General features: G+C 45.7%; 1 protein-coding gene across 2 annotated transcripts; it reads left to right on the forward strand.

Annotated features, from left to right (window-relative positions):
* Positions 1 to 372: 372 nt before the first annotated feature.
* On the forward strand, positions 373 to 15,739 carry LOC115382927 (volume-regulated anion channel subunit LRRC8A-like). Of its 2 annotated transcripts, none has more exons than XM_030084898.1 (3): positions 373 to 592; positions 7,052 to 9,176; positions 11,689 to 15,739. In XM_030084898.1, the coding sequence occupies exons 2-3, from the start codon at positions 7,062 to 7,064 to the stop codon at positions 11,962 to 11,964; spliced, it is 2,391 nt and encodes a 796-aa protein (XP_029940758.1). In that variant the 5' UTR covers positions 373 to 592; positions 7,052 to 7,061; the 3' UTR covers positions 11,965 to 15,739. The 2 variants fall into 2 exon arrangements, with proteins under 2 accessions (XP_029940758.1, XP_029940759.1); XM_030084899.1 differs by lacking the exon at positions 373 to 592 and adding an exon at positions 3,642 to 3,706.
* Positions 15,740 to 20,884: the final 5,145 nt, after the last annotated feature.

A 20,884-nucleotide genomic window follows, 5' to 3' on the forward strand; every position in this document is an offset into this window, starting at 1 on the left:
CCTAAAAAATGGCCAAAGAACAAAAGTGAATTAAAAGAATTGTCCGTAGAGTTCCAGAGGTGGGACTCATGAAAAACCTTCACACTGTCACAAAGGTTGATATCCATAAAATGAAAAAGAATTAGTAATACACTATTACAACATGAAGCACTTGTATGGTCCAGCTATGGTTTAGTTGGTCGACTGGTCAAGTCTCAATAGGAAGGTTCAAGTTCAAGTTATCATAATTTTCATTTATTGATTTCTTTACTTATTTATCTTTTTATTTTTTACAGCGGCTGTTGTGTGTGCTCTTATTGTGACGACTACATGGTGAACTACTTCCGGCGGAGCGCGCCGCCGCGGCTGTGCTCTCCGTGTGCACGCGCTGACGGACCCACTTGGCTTGTGTCTCCGCGCGCGGTGTTGTTCCTCCTTCAGGTGCAGCTCGAGGCTCCGGCCCGGCGTCCCCCCCTCTCTCTCCCTCCCAGCGGCTGAAGCCCCCCCGGCCCGGGCTGAAGACTCCCGGCCTGAAGCCCCCGGAGGCCCGGCCGGAGAGAAATGTGTCCCCCGCGCGCGGGGGAGGCGAGAGACGGCAGCGCGGATAAAACAGGTGGGTCCTCCTCCCGCGGCGGGCTGTAGCTCTCCGGCTAGCCGCGGCCGCTTCGCGCCGCAGACGGCTAACCGGGCAGCGGGGAGGGACGCCGCTCACCCCCGCACTGCCAAAGGTCGCAGTCCAGCTTAGATTACATCTGACTGCTCCACTGACTCCGCCTAATCCAGGTTCAGATCAGATCACTTAATAATCTCCATCTTTTCCACTGAGATTTGTTTGATTTAAGGCCGATGGGCTGTTTTGATATTCATCAAAGTGTTTATGCTGAAGAAGACAAAAAGTCGAAAATTGTCCTGAATTACGTTGTTTCGAGTCCAGAAAAATGAATGAATTAAATACAAAGTGTTTTTTTTTTTGTCTTAATCTTGGTTCCATAATCTGACAGTATTTTTTTTTTGTTTTCTGCTTCTTAAAGGAAGGAAGCATAACTCAGACACAGATCCAGAACAAATGATAATGTAATAATAATGTAATGGTTTGAAATCATTTACCAATAATTTAATTTCTGCTTTAAATAACATTGTAGTGGTTACAAAACAAAATGAAATTATATTATTAAACAAAAAAAAAAGTACACAATGAGGCAAACAAATTATTTTCTGAACACTGAATTGTATTTTCATGCCATCACTTGGCAAATGTTTGTCCAATTTTCTCAACTTTTTATAGAATATATTATCTTTTAGTCAGTAATATTTTGAAATGTGTCTCTTCACATAAATCTCTTGTGCAACATCCAGACAAACTTCTTGTTTCCGGGTATTTTAAACCAATTCCTAGTTCTTGGTGACTTCATCCAGTATGTGTCTGTAATCTTTCTGAGGAACATTTCAGGGAAGGTGTTTAGTATTTGTCATTTACAATTTTCCAAATTTCTTCACAAAGAAACGTCCAAATGCAAAAAAAACGGGGTCAAATGTTACAAGCTTCTTTTATGTTCCAGCCTGTACAGCGGCGGGTTTTCTCTAGGTATCCTGGTGCATTTAATTTATTTTAATTTAATTCAGTGGTGCTTAAATTAAGGGTCACGGGTTTCTGAATTTAGAAGTATGAATGTTTTCGATGTTGGACAGAAGGGTGTGTGTGATGCTGAAGGCTCTGGGACGGCGAGGGTGAGAGGAGAGTCGATGAGGTCTGGAGGAGCGAGGTCTTCCCAACATAACGCCCCCCTTTCAATTTGTGAGAAGAAATAAGCTTAGATTGAATATATAACTCTTTAGTGTGATTGACAACAATCGAAAAAGAACAGTGTTTTCTTACAGAAAATGTTTTGGAAATGATTTCTGTTTACATGGAAACAACAAACGCCGTCAGTGATGTAGATGTCAGGTGCTGGAAATGCGATCACATGCATTCTTTATTATTTCTATATCTACTGCATTTTTGCTTCTATTTGAGTAGAATTTAAGAAATCTAGTAGAAGTTGTCACTATAGTCTACCTTCTTCCAACAACAGCAAAATCAGATCATATTCATATTAGCTGTTGTATTCATTACTAAGCACTTTAGGAACTGGTGGCTTTAACATTGTTTTTAATAAGTGTTGTTTCAGTTGTGTGTGTGTGTGTATGTGTGTGTCAGTCAGCAGCAGTGCTAATTAAATGGAACAGTACCAGTTTTTCTGGTCTGGTTTAGACGCCCCACCGTGTCCGCTCGGTCTCTTGCTGCCTGGCGTCGGTGTTCCCTGTTTGGGTCGACGAGCTGCGATCACAGGCTGTTCCTGTTTGGTCAGATGGTCTGTCCACAAGCATCCCACCCTTTCAGTACACACCCCCTGCTCACGCTCCTGTGGATGTTGAAACTACAGGACAACTGTAAGAACACATAAAAAGATCAATACTCATTTAAGAGAGAACTTAACATTAGAATTCTTTGGGTTTTTTTTTTTTTTTAATAATGCAGTGTTTTTAACTCTGGTTTTATGCTGAACTGGTGTGAAACATAAGGTTCTTGGACCAAAAGAGGCTCCAAAAACAAATAAAAAATCTTAGGTTCTCAATTTAAAGGTTGTTTAAGCACCTTTTTTACTGGTCCGGCCCATTCAAGATGAGATTGAGTTCGTGGCTTCTTAACTAAAATCTTGAACTCTGATTGGCCGAAATGTTAGAGTGAAGCCAAAGTTTGGTGCAGAATCCTGCTGTGACTGACATCAGAGGCAGTGTGCAGTTTCCCCTCTGTGCTCTAGATCTTAGAAAACGTCTTCTTGTGGTTTGATTTCACTCTCATCAGGGTCATGGACTGAAACGGTTTCATGAATATTTCAGTTCAGTTTTGATGGTTTCTTTTTTTTTTTTTTCATTGTCAAGAAGACAGTAAAGAAGTTAGTGGATTGGTGATGTCTTCGGCTGTTTAGACTTTGAACGCCATTTCAGGGTGTGTTCACACTCAGTCCAGTTCAAACAAACTCTCCTACAATGTGTGTGTGTGTGTGTGTGTGTAAAGGGGAAGAAAGCTGGCATGTGTTAAATGAGGGTGGAGAAAACTTGCAGGTGTCTCTCGGTCTTTACTGTTAATTTTTATTTCTGTGCATCGTGAAGTAGTTCTTTTTTGCCTCCTTTACATTTTCCAGAGTCCAGTAGTGAGTTAATAGACTAATTAGCCTTTTATCTCTTATCTGTGTTTCTATTTTCCGGGCCACCCATCCTGTTTTGGGGAGGAACACCAGATGTTCCGCGGTGGTTTCACTTTGGTCGTTCGCTGGCGAAGCCTGGAAGACGTGACATGCTCCTCAGAGCTGTGACCCTTCTGTCCCGCCTGTGGAGGATTTTCCTCTGCTGGTATTTGAGTGGGAGATGCGGTGTGTGTTGTAAACAGGCGCGTCGGTGCACCTCTCCGTTTGGCTTCGGCTGTGACACTCCAGTGTCCTTGAGGGGAATGAGCTGGCCCTGGAACATATTCGCTCGTGCAGCAGCAGCAAGGTTCACCTGCGCCCCCTCAGCCTCGCCAACAACAGGCACAAAAGCGGCTCTGTTTGAGACACGGGTTCGGTGGAAATGTTCCAGGACACTTTTAACAGTAAACCAGACACTGAGGGGACGTATACCCAGAGCCGGGCCGGTTCCCGTCCAGGTTTTCATTGGGACGTCGTGTCGCTCTGGCTTCGGTGAAGTGGTGAGCCCGGCTGTTTCGGTTCCTCTTTGTTTGAGATTGTGGACGTCTGGTGTAAGAAGACGGAGACTGTGATTTCTCAGACAAGATAAGCTGCTTCCAGGCGGCTGTTTGTTTTCCTGTGCCAGCAGGACTCGGCGATGTTCTCTGGAAGAGATTCCAGTGAACTATTCTGATGAAGGCGACCTGTGACCGGTGTTTGTTATAGTTTTATTGTTCTGCTCGGCATCATGACGCTTCTTTAAGGACTTGGCACTTTGCCGTTATATTGTCTTTGTAGTGTAACTTGTCAGTCGCTCTATCGGTGCGTCCGGCTTCATTATTTATCTGCAGTTTGAATAAACAGACACACCTTTGTTGAAACTCTCTGCTGTTAATGGAAAGTTATAAATGTGATGGAATTATTTCACATAACCTGGTTTTAATGGCTGTTAATCTGGTTTTAAATAATTATCTCCAGCGGTCCATCATGCAAACTCCACACAGAACAGCCTTGATTTAAGTATTGATTGATTTAAGATCAGATATTATCCCGTTGTTCTTTAATGCCCCGTGAACGATCACAGTCGGAGGCCTTTTGGCAGCTGTAAGTCCTGAGCTGGTCTGAAGCCCGACAGATGAGCCTCTCAGGGCCCGCCGTTCTGGTTTGCACTGGATTAAACAATGTGGTTTTTGTGACCACTTCACTCGACCGGCTATCCTCTTTCCTCGGCCTCCTGTGGTTCGGTCCAGCAGACAGACTCACAGTTTGAAAGGACTTTTTTTTCTTCCTCTACTTCTGTCAGTTTTTGAGTTTTTTTGCTGCACAGCTGAATTAATCCACGTGAACTTCTCCATATATCTGCTGCAGACGAGAACATTTATCTGCCGGTAGTTTGATCCCCTGCTTCCCTGTTCTGGGGTTGACGGTAACAGTTACTCTGGGAGGAAGTCGCCTTTTTGAGGCGGACGCGGATGAACTTTGACACGCCGGCACAGTTTTTTCAGTTTTGTATTTTCCGGTGATCAGATGCGTTCTCACACTGTTTCATTTCCGTTTCTCTGAAATAGTTTTGTTTTAGTCGTTGCTCAGATTGTTTCTCTTGATTTTGTTGATTTAACAACAGAAAATCCCTTAAAGGCCGTAGCCGTCGCGTCTGCTTTGAGGCAGAGTCCTGCACGGGTCCAATTTTCAAGACCCGCCCTGGCCCGACCCGGGGACGTACAAACCCGCAACCGAACCGCAAACCCGCACATCAGCCCGATGAGTACCGCGACCCGATTCGACCCGTCGAAACACGACCCGCAGCCCGACCCGTAACCCGTATTTAAAGTCATCATTTTGGGTCACAATGTCTGCATCATACAGCACATCGCCACAGTTCAGGTGCCAGTGGCTAAACAACGCACCTGAATGAAGCAGCTCTTCTAATAAAAGCCTGACTTCAGTCATGAATCATCAGCCCTGCTGTTCTTCTCCCATACCACTGTAAAAACACTTGTTTGTTACGTTTAATGCTTTTAAACTTTTAATCTCTTAAAGGGAACTTTACGTGTGTAGTAGATTTACTTTCTGTCCAGACTTGAGCGGCGTTCAGCAGTTACGAGCCGTGACATGTTTAGAATCCATCGAGGAGAAAAGTAATCTATCAGGGAAACACTGTGATGTTTGAACACTTCAGGAACATTACAAAGTGATAGTTGTACGTTTTATCCATTTATTTCTCAAATATCTAAATAGCGATTAACTGTTTTGGAAGTGGCGCTTGTTAGACGGCGGCAGACCGTTTGATGCTCTCGTCCAATCACAAACTGTGTTATTAGATGGCGAAACACGATTAAACAGCTGAGCCAATGACTGTCACAAAATAGCGGAAGCGACCCTCAGAGAGTAAATAATGACCAAGATAGTTTTCTGTAGTTTGCTCAACTAACTGAAAAGCCCGGAAATGGATGCAGAAGAGACGCGGTGCAGCTGCAGGCAGTCGCAGCAGAGGGATCACGTCACAACGTTTTTATTTTATTTATTATTTTATATTGATTCTCATGAGTCAATCTACAACTCACAACCCGACCCGCAAGGTATTTTTCCCACCCAGATCCGAACCCGAGAAAAAAAAAGCTTTTAAAAACCACCTGCAAATCAGCTGTTTTTGCGGGTACCCGACCCAGTGCAGGACTCTGCTTTGAGGGCAGGAGTCTGGAGAACTGCTGCGTATCGGGACAGGTGGAGAAACAGACCTGCTCAGACACGCTTCCTGTTTTAATAACGCCGACCCTTTTGGATCTGGCTCGGCTTGCAGTTTGTGTCAGCAGCGCATGCAGAACGTCCGCCGTTTCCCTGACGCGCAGCACTTTATGCGGCAGATACAATGACCACAACACTTCTGCTTCTAATTTTGTAACCTCAAAATTTGAACGTGCTGATTGGGCCGGTTGAGGTGGTGACGACGACTGCACTTTGTTCAGGATGTGCTACTATGCTTGAACTTGAACTTAGAAAGAGGTTTGTTACATTATAGTGAATGTTCATGTTGACATTGAGCAGAATTTTGGACTGTTTATATTCTAGGAACTGAAAAAAATGAAAGGAAAGTTAGAAAAAGTAAGGAAAATTATTGAATTAAAGGCATTTTTTTGCTTTTTTACATTAGTTTTCTTAGCATTTTGGGTGTCGTATAAACGTACTTACGTGCAGTACTAGGAGTCACTGAAAATGCATATTTACAAAAGTGCTCTGATTCCACTCCTGTCCCTGTCGAAAAGGGGAGATTTTTCTAAAACACTGCTACTGCACATGCGCACCACGGCTGTACTGAACACTTCTTCTGCACATACGTGAGAGCGTTTAATATATTGTTCTCTGCGTGCATGTGTGAGTGGTGTTGCACCCTGGCTCAACGGGTGCAACACAAAAGAAGACGAGCCAACTAAGAGTTTAACGATTTATTACAGGTCTAGGAGTTAAAAACATAGAAGAAGTAAATCAAAGGTGGGTGAGGTGGAGAGCAGCGGCTGCCATGCTGCCAGCCAGATGGAGAGAGAGAGAGGGCGTGGCCAAGGTGGAGCTTTTATAGACCTCAGGTTCAGGGCAGGCTGCAAAGCCTGGAACTGGAATGGCACACTTAATGCAGTTCACCGTAACTGTGGTTCATTACAAAAACAACGGCAGCCCATATTGTTTTCAGTGTTTCTACCATTTCCATGTAAACAAATGTAATTTTCAAAATGTTACCATGGAAATATGGAGTTTTTCTGAAAGAAAATGCAAAAGCAATGACTTTTTATTTGAAATGTTTAAAGTGAGCCTTATTGTATTGTAATAATACAATTAATTCGTTCTTTTCGCCCTCTTTTGTCTTTCTGCAGATAAGCCATCATGATTCCCATCACAGAGCTCCGGTACTTCGCCGACACCCAGCCGGCGTACCGCATCCTGAAGCCATGGTGGGACGTCTTCACCGACTACATCTCCATCGTCATGCTGATGATCGCGGTGTTCGGCGGGACGCTGCAGGTCACGCAGGACAAGATGATCTGCCTGCCGTGCAAGTGGGTGGTCAACATGTCGTGCGAGCCCATGCCCGCCCCCAACCTGACCATCCCCCTGGCGCCGGAGCCCAAAGGCATCCAGTACGACCTGGACCGCCACCAGTACAACTATGTGGACGCGGTGTGCTACGAGAACAAGCTGCACTGGTTTGCTAAGTATTTCCCCTACCTCGTGCTGCTTCACACGCTCATTTTCCTGGCCTGCAGCAACTTCTGGTTCAAGTTTCCCCGCACCAGCTCCAAACTGGAGCACTTCGTCTCCATCCTCCTCAAGTGCTTCGACTCGCCGTGGACGACCAGGGCGCTGTCCGAGACCGTGGTGGAGGAGAGCGACCCCAAGCCCGTGGGGAAGATGAACGGCTCCATGGAAAAGAAGACGTCGAGCGTGAGCGAGGACGTGGAGGCCAGCGTGCCCATGCTCCAGAGAACCAAGTCCAGGATCGAACAGGGCATCGTGGACCGCTCGGAAACGGGAGTCTTGGACAAAAAGGAAGGGGAACAGGCCAAAGCGCTGTTTGAGAAGGTGAAGAAATTCAGGATTCACGTGGAGGAGGGGGACATCGTGTATCGTCTGTACATCCGTCAGACCATCATCAAGGTGATCAAGTTCATCCTGATCATCAGTTACACGGCCTATTACGTGAGATACATCAGGTTCAGTGTGGTTTGCGCCGTGAACATCGAGAAGCTCACCGGATACAACATGTACCACTGTGCTCACCCGCTGGCGACTCTCTTCAAGATCCTGGCCTGTTTCTACATCAGTCTGGTGGTGGTTTATGGGATCATCTGCATGTACACGCTCTGCTGGATGCTCAGCCGCTCCCTCAAACGCTACTCGTTCGAATCCATCCGTGAAGAGAGCAGCTACAGCGACATCCCCGACCTGAAGAACGACTTCGCCTTCATGCTGCACATGATCGACCAGTACGACCCCCTGTACTCCAAGCGCTTCGCCGTGTTCCTGTCGGAGGTGAGCGAGAACAAGCTGAGGCAGCTCAACCTGAACAACGAGTGGACGCTGGAGAAGCTGAGGCAGCGCATCACCAAAAACTCCCAGGAGAAGCTGGAGCTGCATCTGTTCATGCTCAGCGGCATCCCGGACACGGTGTTCGACCTGGTGGAGCTGGAAGTGCTCAAGCTGGAGCTCATCCCGGACGTGACCATCCCCCCCATCATCGCCCAGCTGTCCAACCTGCGGGAGATGTGGCTCTATCACACTCCGGCCAAAATCGAGGCTCCCGCTCTGGCCTTCCTGAGGGAAAACCTGAAATCCCTCCACATCAAGTTCACGGACATCAAGGAGATCCCCTTCTGGATCTACAGCCTGAAGAACCTCAGTGAGCTGCACCTGACGGGGAACCTGAGCTCCGAAAACAATCGTTACATCGTCATCGACGGGCTCCGAGAGCTGAAGAGCCTCAAGGTGCTGCGTCTGAAAAGCAACCTGACCAAGCTGCCGCAGGTGGTGACGGACGTGGGCGTGCACCTCCAGAAGCTCTCCATCAACAACGAGGGCACCAAGCTGATGGTGCTCAACAGCCTGAAGAAGATGGTCAACCTGATGGAGCTGGAGCTGGTGCGCTGCGACCTGGAGCGCATCCCGCACTCCATCTTCAGCCTGCACAACCTGCAGGAGATCGACCTGAAGGACAACAACCTGAAGACCATCGAGGAGATCATCAGCTTCCAGCACCTGCACCGCCTGGTGTGCCTGAAGCTGTGGTACAACCAGATCGCCTACATCCCCATCCAGATCGGCACGCTCACCAACCTGGAGAGGCTCTACCTGAACCGGAACAAGATCGAGAAAATCCCCAGCCAGCTCTTCTTCTGCCGCAAGCTGCGCTTCTTGGACCTGAGCCACAACAACCTGACCAGCATCCACGCCGACGTGGGCTTCCTGCAGAACCTGCAGTACTTCGCTGTGACGGCAAACAGGGTGAGCAGCACTGCTGGCTTCAAAACATACACTCTGTGTGTTTACATGGGACTTTTTAATTCTTCCGTAAATCTGAATAAAGCCTAATTCCACTCTAAAATGACCATGTGAACGCCAGAAAACTTTATTTAGAATTAACTTTAAATCCGAATAGACCAGCGGGTTTATTCTCCTTTGGAAGCGGAATTATATGCTGATTGGGCGCGACTTCATTCTGGTCGTTCTGTGCATGCTCCGCCGTGACGACGCAATTTTCCAAGATGGCGGCCCGCAGTCCGCGTTACGTCTGGTATGGAGACGATTTATATAACGGCAGTTTTAGAAGAATTTTATATAATGAAACGAGCGGATCAACATGCGCTGAACAACGCGGACATTTTCGAAGCTGTGGCGTCGAACTTCATTGAGAAACAAAGACGAGAAAGGGGCTGTGTACTTCCGGGAGACGTCAGTACGTCACGGCCGCCCCCTGTCCAATCAGAACGCTTCACAGAGAATTAATCCTTTTTTCTCATGTAAACATGGATGAATATAGGAATGTTTTATTAAATATATACTTATATTATATATATGAATATTATTCTGAATTGCGTAATTCAGATGAAGCCAAGTCCGAATTAAAAGCACCCTGGAACCACTCTCACTTTCATATTAGATTTGTTGAGGATGTTCTTTGTAGTTAAGCATGGGATTCCTGTTTTGTTTTTTTAAACATGACTGGTAGGGGTGGGACGAGACACAAATTTCAGGGTACGAGATGTCTCGCGAGATTGAGACGAAACGAGACCGGGGGGGGTGCGCTGAGGTGTGGGGGGCAGCGCGGTACTCACATGCAGCGTCGGAGCATGGAGTGTCGGGTCGGAGTGCCCCTTGTACGGCCACGTTGCCCTCCGCTCTATACTGCGCCCGAGGCGGCCGCCTAGTTCCCCTATTCCCATTCAAACCGCGGCGCACAGACGACGCCATGACTGCATTTGCACTTCATGCCACTAGGTGCGCTGTTTGCATGTTCAACCTTATTTTACACAGACACCACAGAGGAAGAAGGGCGCCGCAGCTGCTGCAGGCTCTCTCTGCATGCTGTTAGTAAAAGAGTGTGAGCCGGGAAGACGTGGTAAAATGTTCATTGATGCTATGCACCGTTTTTTCAATAAAAGAAAAGAACTGAACGATCGTTTCCGCACATTTTCTTTACGTCATATCAATTAAACTGTATCAAAAGTAGTTTGTGGACTCAAAAGACCAAGATTCTTTGCAGATAGAACATGCGCAGAACAGTATTTCATGTCCTTTTCGACCGGGTTTTTAAATATCAATATGAGCACATTCAGGGTTTTGCACGTGTTTATAAGGCTGTGCGCCATGTAATGTATCATTCCGTCAATATTCCAGTTAAAGAGTTTTTGCCTTTATATAAACGTACTTAATCTCGCGGCATTCGATCTCGCGAGATCTCGCGGCATTGCGATCTCGCGAGATCTCGTCCCATCCCTAATGACTGGTGATCGGAGCCTCTTAAAATGGGACTTTTTGAAAGCATCTCCCAGGGTGGAACTTTTCAAAAATGCTCCATCTCACTGGAAACGAGAGAAAATGCAACTTTTCTGAAACTTCAGGATATTTTAATTGAATTAACAGGGCTCGTTTTGTGTTCTGGTTTCCACCTCTGGATGTCTGTCGGGTGTAACGTCGCTAATCTGAAAAGCTGGATAAGATGTTCTCCGTGACAGGGTGAATTATGGCTTTGAAGATAACTGGGTGGCTGTTTTTAGTCATGTTCAGCCTCAAGAATAGTGTTGAATAAAATTTAATATTGAATTATTGACTGCTCTTTTTTTTTTTTTGAGCTGTTCAGGTATGAAGTTGAGGACGTTCTTGATTCACTTCTTCTTTCATGTAATGTTGGTGAAGTTTCCTGCAGCGCGGGCAGATTATCTGTAACATGTCAGTTAAAATGTCTCTATAGGATAAATCACGCCCTACACCGCCAGTTCGTCTTCTTTAAGGCCAGCTTTCAAATCTAATCACTCCAGTCGTCACGTGGATTCTGTGATGTTCTTTTCGCTCCACGTATCTCGCCTGTTCCTTTCAGAAGAGGAATGCGCCGCATCCTGTAGATTTTCCTGTAGAGACGCGTAACTAATGCATTTTGTGAAAAGATTTGAATCTGCAGTTTGTTTGGTTTGTGGGAATTTAATTCAGGAAGTCGGAGAACAGAAGTCAGGAGCGTGCATGCAGACATCATGTGTTTTTAGTGAAGATGACTGCTGTTTTACTGTGCTTGCCTGTTACGTTAAAATAGCTTCCAGCAGCTTCGTGTGTAGCCACTTTAAATTAGACCATTAAATTAGACTTTTTTAAACTCATTTCAGTTCAAGGGCAACATGCATCCCAATTTTTTATGTCTATTTGACATGTTGTGTGTTTATACTTCAACAAATTACCCTTTTTTGTAAAGAAATTAGCTGCACTTTCTCATGTCTCTCCTTGTTTTGTGTTCTTTTTCCTTCAGATTGAGAGTTTGCCCCCGGAGTTGTTCCAGTGTAAGAAGCTGCGAACTCTCAACCTGGGGAACAACTGCCTGCAGACGCTGCCGTCCCGCTTCGGGGAGCTGACGGGGCTGACCCAGCTGGAGCTGAGGGGGAACCGCCTGGAGTGCCTCCCCGTGGAGCTGGGCGACTGCCGCCTGCTGAAGAGGAGCGGCCTGGTGGTGGAGGAGGACCTGTTCAACACGCTGCCGTCGGAGGTCAAGGAGCAGCTCTGGAGGGCCGACAAGGAGCAAGCCTGAGCCGCCGGCGGACGGAAGCCCCGAGAGGGGAGACAGGAGCCGGGCGAACGGCGAGAGAGAGCCGCCGAAGGGCACCGAGCGGGAAGAGTTTCCTGGTGAGTGGAGGAACACGGGGACGGGACTGGAGGCAGGGAGATGAGGCCCAGGAGGACTCAATCAAGGGATGTCGAATATGCATGCCACAGCTGGACTCTTCTAAAGTAAACCTGTTCATTGGAGAGCCCAAAATATAAAGAATTAAGTCAAAACTTTGCACGATTCAGCCTTGCCGATGAAGCCAACGGGCTCACGATCGCTACTCTGCTGATCATAGGTTAATTGCACAAAATAATCCTGCTCAGAGCTGCGTCTGCCTTCCTCTGGCCTTCAGACTCACTTTCTTTCTTTGGGAATTTTTACAGAGACGTTTGCAGCTGCTGCGTTTCTCAAGAGACGAGTGGATATTCTGGAAAAGCGTAACTGAGACCTTTTTTTTTTTGTTTGTTTTTGAAGCATGAAGGTGTGGCTGGGTCACTTTCTCTCAGGCTCAACCTCCGTGAAACAAAACGACTCTGACGGAACACAAGCTCCGGCCTTAACACAGAAGACTGACGGAAGCCGCTCGGCTTTCAGATCTCCAGAAGCGAACGTCCCAGTGCGATGTTCAGTCATTAATTTGTAACGCCGGGCCGTTTGGCGACCACACAGGGCGCCACGGCGGAGGAACGACCCGCTTCACCAAACACAGTCATGTGACACATTAGTGAGTCTGTCTGGAGCTGAATGCCTGTTTTAAAAAAAAGGTCAAAAATTCATTTTAATGACTTTGGCGTCTTGTTCGGGCTTCTCCACATCCACTGATTTGTTGTTTTCATGTGAGCTTTAATTTGAAGCCTCCTGTCGAGCACTGTGGTCGGACATCTCAAGTGACCTTTGTTCATTTCTAGTTTAATGCGTTCACGAACAACAATACCATACAGCACACATCATCTCTGTGTCGCAGCTGCAGAGACTCGATATTTAAACACTTTTTTTTTTTAATATTTTAATTTATGTTCGAGCTTGTACAGTGCATCAACAGAACGCTACAAGGTACCGTTTATTCTCAGATTCTGAACTGAACCGAAGTGAGGGTGACCGTCTGCACCGAGCCTCGCGGTTCGTTGGTCGTGCTCGGTTTACCCCGGGACACCGTGGCCGTTTGTCAGCGAAGCCTCTGTCCGTTCCAGAGGCGCACGAGGACAAGCCGGAGAGCGAGGAGGTGAAACTGCTTTCAGCTTGCGGGCGAGGCCGATGCAGAGAACGTGATTTTCGTTCCAAATTAGTGCAGCATGCCTCGTCTGCTTGAAACACTTTTCTAGTTAAGGCCTGAGATTTAATAGCGTTGTTTGGAGTTAATGTATGTTTACTCCAGCCAGGCGTGTTTTGTTGCTAATATGGCCTTAGCTTTTACAAGCCTTCTATTGCGTTAATGATCACAAACATCATCACGGCTCCGTTCTGCTTCTTTCTGCTGTTGTAAAATGTATAGCTGGACGTTTAAGGCCTTTGTTTCGTGTGTGTGTGTGTGTGTGTGTGTGCGCTCTTATTCTTACCAGCTGTTTCTTTTTGATTTTTTTTTTTTTTTTTTTACCCTCTTGAAAGGTTTCTTTATTCTCGGTGGATTTTGAAACTGGAATGCCCTTCAGCGGGTCGCCGGTGACGAGCACCCACAGTCCTAACGTGCAGAGAAGGAGTGTTGAGTGTGTTGAGTAGCAACCGGCTTTAAAGGGGAAGCAAAGGTCACACACCCAGAAGAAAGTCAAAGAAAACCACCGAATCGCCAGGTGACGCGCTCGTCTTAGTAAATCTGAACGATTCTTATTTCTGGTGCCAAATCAGAGCAGCAGAGCAGCAGCTCACGCAGACAAACGTCATTTCGGTGAACCTTGAAAGTCAAGGTCAAAGCTCAACTCGATGCAGTCCTTCCTTAACCTCATTGCCAAAACTGTTAAAAGCGATTTACCAGTATTAATCAATCGTGGCCAAAACATCTTAAAGCACAGCAGTAGCGGGAATTTAAGTGTCAGAAGATGAAGCCACGTTGCAGGAAGGAGCGGCGCTTCGCCCTCGTCCCGCAGCTCTCTGGTAACGGCTCGGACTGAAAGCCTTTGCTTCCGGTTTAAAGTTTAACATCTTCTTTTGCTTATTCAGCAGAATGATGTGATCTGTGAGCGAGAAAGTGGCGGCGCTGCGATCTACGCCCCGTAACGTGAGTGCTGGTGCCGTCTGCAGACAGGAATCCCCCTTTTCTTTTACCCGTATTTAAATTAGAGCCCTCACACACGTCGATTGTTTTAATGAATGTTTTAGTTTTAACATGCTGGTTCATGTCAGTGGAAGCTGGCTCCCCTCCACAAAAGTCATATATTTATTTTCTTTTTCTTTTTGTTTGAGAGAGAGTCTTACCTAGACAAGTCCAAAATGAATTCTATGAAGAGTATTAATAGTTTATATTTCTCTAGAAGACGACGAGTGCCATAGAGAGGGTCTTTCTTGGGGTCTTAATGGGAACTCAGCCCGGTTTGATCTCAGAAGAAGCAAAGGGACAACGCACAAAGAAGAAGTGAGAAGAAAAACAAGTTTCAAAGTATACCGAAGTAAAGTTTTCATGTTGCACATAAAATGATTGACTGGGTTTCCTGGTTCCAGGTCTTGGCGGTTATGCTGAGGTGTGTGTGTGGGAAGGGGGGGGGGGCTGGATTACATGATCCCAGAGCGGCCGCTGAGTGTGTCTCGTCCAGGAAATGCTTCAGTTTGTCTCTTTTTTTTTTCCCTCTGACCTCCACAGCTGTGACTCAGCGTTTCCCCCCTGAGTCACGCGTTTCACTCTCAGCTGTCGCCTCCTTTCTGGTGAATCAGGTGAACGGCCTCCGGGAAGTTCAGATGATTCGAGTATAACCAAAAGAGGAAGTTTGGATGGTTTGTTTGTGCTCCGTAGCTACAACTCCTCAAGTGGCTCCATGTTTGTCAAACCGCATCAAGTTTCACTTTAAATTCAGCATGAATGTGCTTCAACGGTTTTTGCTTTAAAAACTTTTTGCCTTTTTGTTCGACTGTATTTTATCTGAATGTTTGTTTTATATGCCTTAAGGGATGCTTTTTTGTGTGTTTTTTGTGTCGTAGTGGTTTAAACTCCTGCCTCACAGCCAGATTGTTCCTAGTTTGAGTCTGCTGGGAGATGTTTGAGACTGAAGCCACGTTTTCAGGTGAAAACGGTAAAGTCTCGTAGCGTTTTGGGCGTCCGTTTACACGAAAACGCGGCTACACCCGTAGTGACGTGGCAGACGGATGATTGAGCTGACTTGGAACCTCTTGAACTCGACAATCTTTCTGTGTTTTCTGGTCGGTCGCACACGAGCAATCGCGTCAATCGCGTCGTTCTTAAACTGCCATACCCGCATTGCATCGACTCCACCTGTGTATTAAAGACTTGTTTTTTTTTTATAACCACACGGCTGTATTTCATCTCTGTATCCCGCCGCCTGTCGATCGGGGACGTTGATCGGTTTCCTCTGGTTGTTTCGAGGCCTCTTGTCAGCCTCTCTCTAAAACGCGACTCTCAGCCATGTTGAATTTTAGCTGCACGCCGGGCGGACGGGCTCGTCGCGGGCGGTGGGGGAAAAAAGCCTTTACCGGTGGACGGACTGCTGCCGTTCTGAGCTGTAATTCTAGACAACCCAAGTTTGATTTCATAATGTTCTAACGCTACTTTTGTACCATTATAACACGATAATAAAATAACACTTAACACTGATTCCTCTTGTTTTTATTTCCTTAATAACATTTTAAAAAAATAATTCATGAAATAAAGAACCCAAGAAAATAATGAGATTATCTTCCAGAGGACTTAAAGACTGGATTTTTTTTTTTTTTTTTTTAAAGTAAACTGCTGTTGATTAATGCAGCAGGGAGTTTGGTGTTTTAGTTGTGAACTGAGCAGAATACTAAGAGCTGAGAAGTCAGTGAAGTGTGAATGCCAACTTATTGTTTGGGAGGAATTACCAAAGTGTGCAAAAACATGCCGCAAGGCAGCAAGAAGAGTTTTGTGACATTTCATTGTATTTCGCGCCAGGAGGCATCTTTTAAAAGGGCACAGCGTTGAAGTTTGTTTAATTTCATGTATCCTCTCCACTGCAGCAAAACATTTCACCCTTTAATGATGAGAAAGTTGAGAACAATGGTGGAATGCATTTGAATTTACTCAATTACAAGTAAAGCTGTTTATACATATAGTACTTTAAGATACTTTGTCACAAGCAGTAAAAACAATTAGTTACAGGAATGAACTAACTCTGAGCTACATTTCAGCAGGCGTCAATGCTTCACCTCGAGAGAAGAAATATATTAATCAATGTCATTAGAAACATGTAGTGATGCAAAAAAAATGTTAAATTAGATTAAGTGTAGTTTTAATAAGATACAGAAATGTTATGAAATTACAACAGCAAGGTAAAATGGAATTTAAAGCAGAAGTATGTGTATGTGGAGCCCGGGCGTGTCGGTGAACCAGGCGATAAGAGAGAGCGGCAGACAGACAGCGCAGGAAGCCCCCAGAGGAAGGCAGAAGCCCGGCTTTTAACGGGAGCGGCCGCAAGTGGCGAAGCCCCAGGATGCACCACAGCGCCTCCCACAGTAAACCTCCACACAAGCACAACCTAATGCCTGCCACAGACCACCAGCAGGGGGGCTGTCGCACCCCCACCCATAAGGAACAGGGTCCCAGCGGGATCCCTGTGAAATCCACCAGTGCTCCATAACAAACTACAGAAAGCTTACAGGCTGCAAAACAAACAAAGTCCACCACAGAACAAGGCAACAAGGAAAAAAGTAAGTAGTTCTGCTGTCCTCCACACTCTCTCCACCCCAACAGGCCTCCCATCCGGCAACTGGTGCACACACAAGCGATTAAGATAAAGGTGAAAAAACAGACACTCACAACACAGGAGCGCGAGACAACGCGTCTGCAACTGTTTTCTTTGCCTTTTAATCTAACGAATGTCTGGGTTGTAAGACTGCAGAAATAGCGACCAGCGAAACAGCCGCTGATCGGGACATCTGAGCGTGGACAAGAACGTAAGAGGATCAGTATGAACCACGACGCTGGCATTACCGTTTAAATACACGTCAAAGTGTTTCAGAGCCAATATCAATGCAAACGTTTCCTTTTCAATCATTGAGTAATTCACCTGGTGCTTGTTAAACTTTTTAGAAAAACAACTCACCGGCCTACAAATACCCAAGTTGTCACGTTGTGTCAGGGTTAATACAAAAATTTATTTATGAGCCCCGCCTTCGTCTCATAGACCCCCATGTTATCCGAAAAAGCGCCAGTCAGCGTCAGCCAATAGATTTCAAGCTTCGGCCTTGTCATGCCGTCAATCAAAGTGTGCACGCAGCCACAGAGCACTGCCGCTCGCCCAGGCAGAGGTGAGTTAGCTCCGCAGCAGCCGCCGCGCTCACCTCGGATATATCCATGGTCTGCTGAACATCCACCGTAAACAGCTAAACGTGTCGGATGCTGTAGGACTCGGAGGCTCTCATTTTCACCCGACAGATAATTCACGTGCACAATTAAAGGGGCGTGGCTTGGTCACTCATGAAAGCAGAGGGAGGGCGGAACCTGAGATGTTGGATTAGAAAAACCTCTCTCTTTCAAAACTCCGGACACGAGCTTTAAGCCCGCCACACACTACAGGATTTTTTCAATCTTCCCCGATTCAGACACCACACAGTACAAGACAACAGAGGACAGATCGCACCCGATCTTCCTCTCCTGATCTTTAGTGTGTGGTGTCACTCTGGAGCAGAACACACACTAGCAGATTCTTCAGCCGAGAATCGGCTCCTCTCTCCTCCAAATCTCGCGTCGTCCAACGTGACTTTGTGCTGTTTCCCTTCAATGCTGTGTTTCCATTCATCTCCACTTTCAATAATAAGCGGAGAACTCAGTCATTCCCTCAGTTCATTCATTCACATCAGTATCGCTCCTTCAGTGCAGCCCCCCCCCCCCCACACACCCCCCCCCCCCCCCCCCCCACACACCCCCACCGTGCACACGGAGCACGGACTGTCGGGACCTTGCCAGGAAATTTAAATGTTCCAGTACAGAAGTACAGAAGAGGGAAACAGTTTCAGATAATTTCATTATAATTTACCCTCCACATTTAATAGTAATTCAGCTTATTAGCTAATCTATTTGTGTGTGTGTGTTTTGTTTTTTTTACTTTTTGAGTCCCGAGTGGAGCAGTAGAATAAAGTTATTAGCAGTCGGTGTCTAATAAAAGCTACTTTTTTAAATCACCAAATATCTTAAATCATTCTTTTTGTCCACATATTTGATAGTTTACCCCAGAATAAAAACACGTTGAGCTTTGATTAGGTCAGTTTCATTATAGTCCGCTCTCTGAAGGCACGGAGTCAGCGGAAAGTTATTTTTATTTATTTATTTATTTTCTTCCCCATTCTTCCGTGATGGTTAATAACGGAGATTAATTAAAACATTGGGGTTGCAGGACTGGCGGAGATGCAGATATTAGATCGGAGTTTGGATCTGAATGGAGGAAATCCAGTTCATCCAGGAGCGACAGGATTAACCATCACTTTCTCCAAGGCTGAGTTTAGGAGCTCTGGCTTTTTTGTTTCACTGTCATATATAGTGAATATATTTCACAGACATATATTCATGTCTCCAGCCCTGACAGCTGCAAGGGGATTTTTTTTTTAAGCAGCAGCACCTTGGTGAGGCGGAGCTATTCACCCAATCAGGGAGCTTTATTCCGAGGGTGTGGACAGCTCTACTCGGAGCTGATCGGCGCCTCTCGGAGCGCACCACACACTACAGGATTTGCGATTGGAAATATTAAACATGTTCATTATCTACGATCTCCCCTTCCGACGCCTCCCGAGGGGCTCCAACCGGAAAACATCTCTCAGAACACACCGCACACTACATGAAGATCGGACCCGAACTTCCTGTCAGGATGCATGAAGGCTGTTCAGGTCCACTGTTCAAATTAACACCAATAGCAGCCAATAAAATATCTGTACCTGTCCTTCATATGCCCTCAGGAGTTATTTCATCTTCTCAAAGAAATGTCCAGTCTTCTTTCTGTAGCGCTTTAGTAGATGATGTGTACATTTATCAAGTTCAGCAAAGAGGGAAGATGGTAACTTTTGGTTGGTGATCCTATGGAATTCACTGCAGAGCTGCATGGAAAAGAAAAGTACAACACAAGACTTTTGTCAGACAAATAGACATATTTAACACCATCAAGGTTCTGTTCAAGCACGATCTCAATAAATTTGGCAGCAAGTGTGTTAACATTTTAGCATGGCCTCTCCAAACTGTTACTCACAAAACAGAGCAGGCCGCTGGTCTGTGAGTTCACCAACAGGAGGGGCTGAATGCACTTGGTCCATTTTGAAGCATCATCTGTTACGCTGAAACACTGGCCACCAAAGAGTCTGTAGTGCCTCAATGACTGTATTTTCACCGCACTGAAAAAAAAAACACAGTTCACATTCTAACATGATTCGTGTCTGTTAACACAATTACCAACCGACTGAACTTTTTGTTAAAGCCGAGGTAGTAACCAACATTTCTAATCACTGAGCAGGAGCATAGATGTTAGCTACCCAGCTAACGTGTTAGCTGCTCAGTTATTAAGATAATGAGAAGTAAACTAAACACACGTTCTCACAGTCAACTTACAAAAGTCAAGAAAGCGTTTTGACATTAACTCTGAACCCTGACAGGGTGATAAGGAGTGTTTAGACCCTTAATTAGCAAGTTCTAGCCTTACAGCACGTGCTATAAACTGTTCAGACAGGGGGAAATATAATAAAATAAAACAACAATATTACCTGTCAAAATCTTCAAATTCTTGTATGTCCAGGGTCAGACACATTCTCAACAACAGCCGGGCAGCGATGCAGGCTCCCGGTACTTCCTCCCTCTAACAGGCTGCAGGTTCAAACTGGCCAACCAGTCACGTAGTCAGGGCGCGTGCCCGTGGTGCGTTCAGGGTGTGTGGATGTGGATTCAGGATGCAAAAAAGTTTGCTCAGTGAATAGAAATCATAATTGAATCGATTTATTTATTTATTTATTTATTTATTTATTTATTTATTTATTTATTTATTTATTTATTTATTTTCATGTCCACGGTTTTCTATTCTTGTCCTGTCAACAGTGCAAAGTAAATGAAGAAATTTGTCATTTGATAAATGAAACTGACCAGCAGGGCCGGCCCTATGAAATCCGGGGGCCCTAAGTGCGATACTTTAGGGGGTCCCACTTCCCCAATGGGGTATTTTCACAGCTTCACTACTTCCTGACAATAGCTGTGCACATTCATTTCCTGTCTTACATTATTGGCCAATCTGATTAATCCAGGTGTGTCTGGTTTAGACTGCTGCAACAAGACACACCTGGGCTGTGTTCGAAACCGCATACTGTCTACTACATCCTTACATACTCATACTATGCGTCCTGCATCCTGCTTACTCAGTCCATCAAACAGTATGCGAAGCGTTTACACTACAGCATACTACATAATAACCCACAATGCATTGCACTTCTTCCATGAGCAGAAATCGATCTGCTAAAGCTGATTTCACTTTAGCTCTAAACTCGACAAATGTATAACTTCATCGAGATTTTGTTTAAAATTAGGCGACAAAGTGGTGGTTTAGAGGCCGAGTGTGTCGTTTACTTGTCAGAATATCAGCCGTTTATGATTTTGTTCGGACTAATTCGGCGAAATTCAAGCCAGCCGCAGTGAGCAACGCACTTCCGGTTATTTTCACCAGAATAAACCACCCCTTTCCCTTTCTCATACAAAACAACCTCAGTGATAAATCTGTGCTTTTACTTTGAAAACAAGAAGGCAATCTTTCAG

Source organism: Salarias fasciatus (assembly GCF_902148845.1).
Source record: "Salarias fasciatus chromosome 7 unlocalized genomic scaffold, fSalaFa1.1 super_scaffold_4, whole genome shotgun sequence".
NCBI classification, from domain to species: Eukaryota; Metazoa; Chordata; class Actinopteri; order Blenniiformes; family Blenniidae; genus Salarias; species Salarias fasciatus.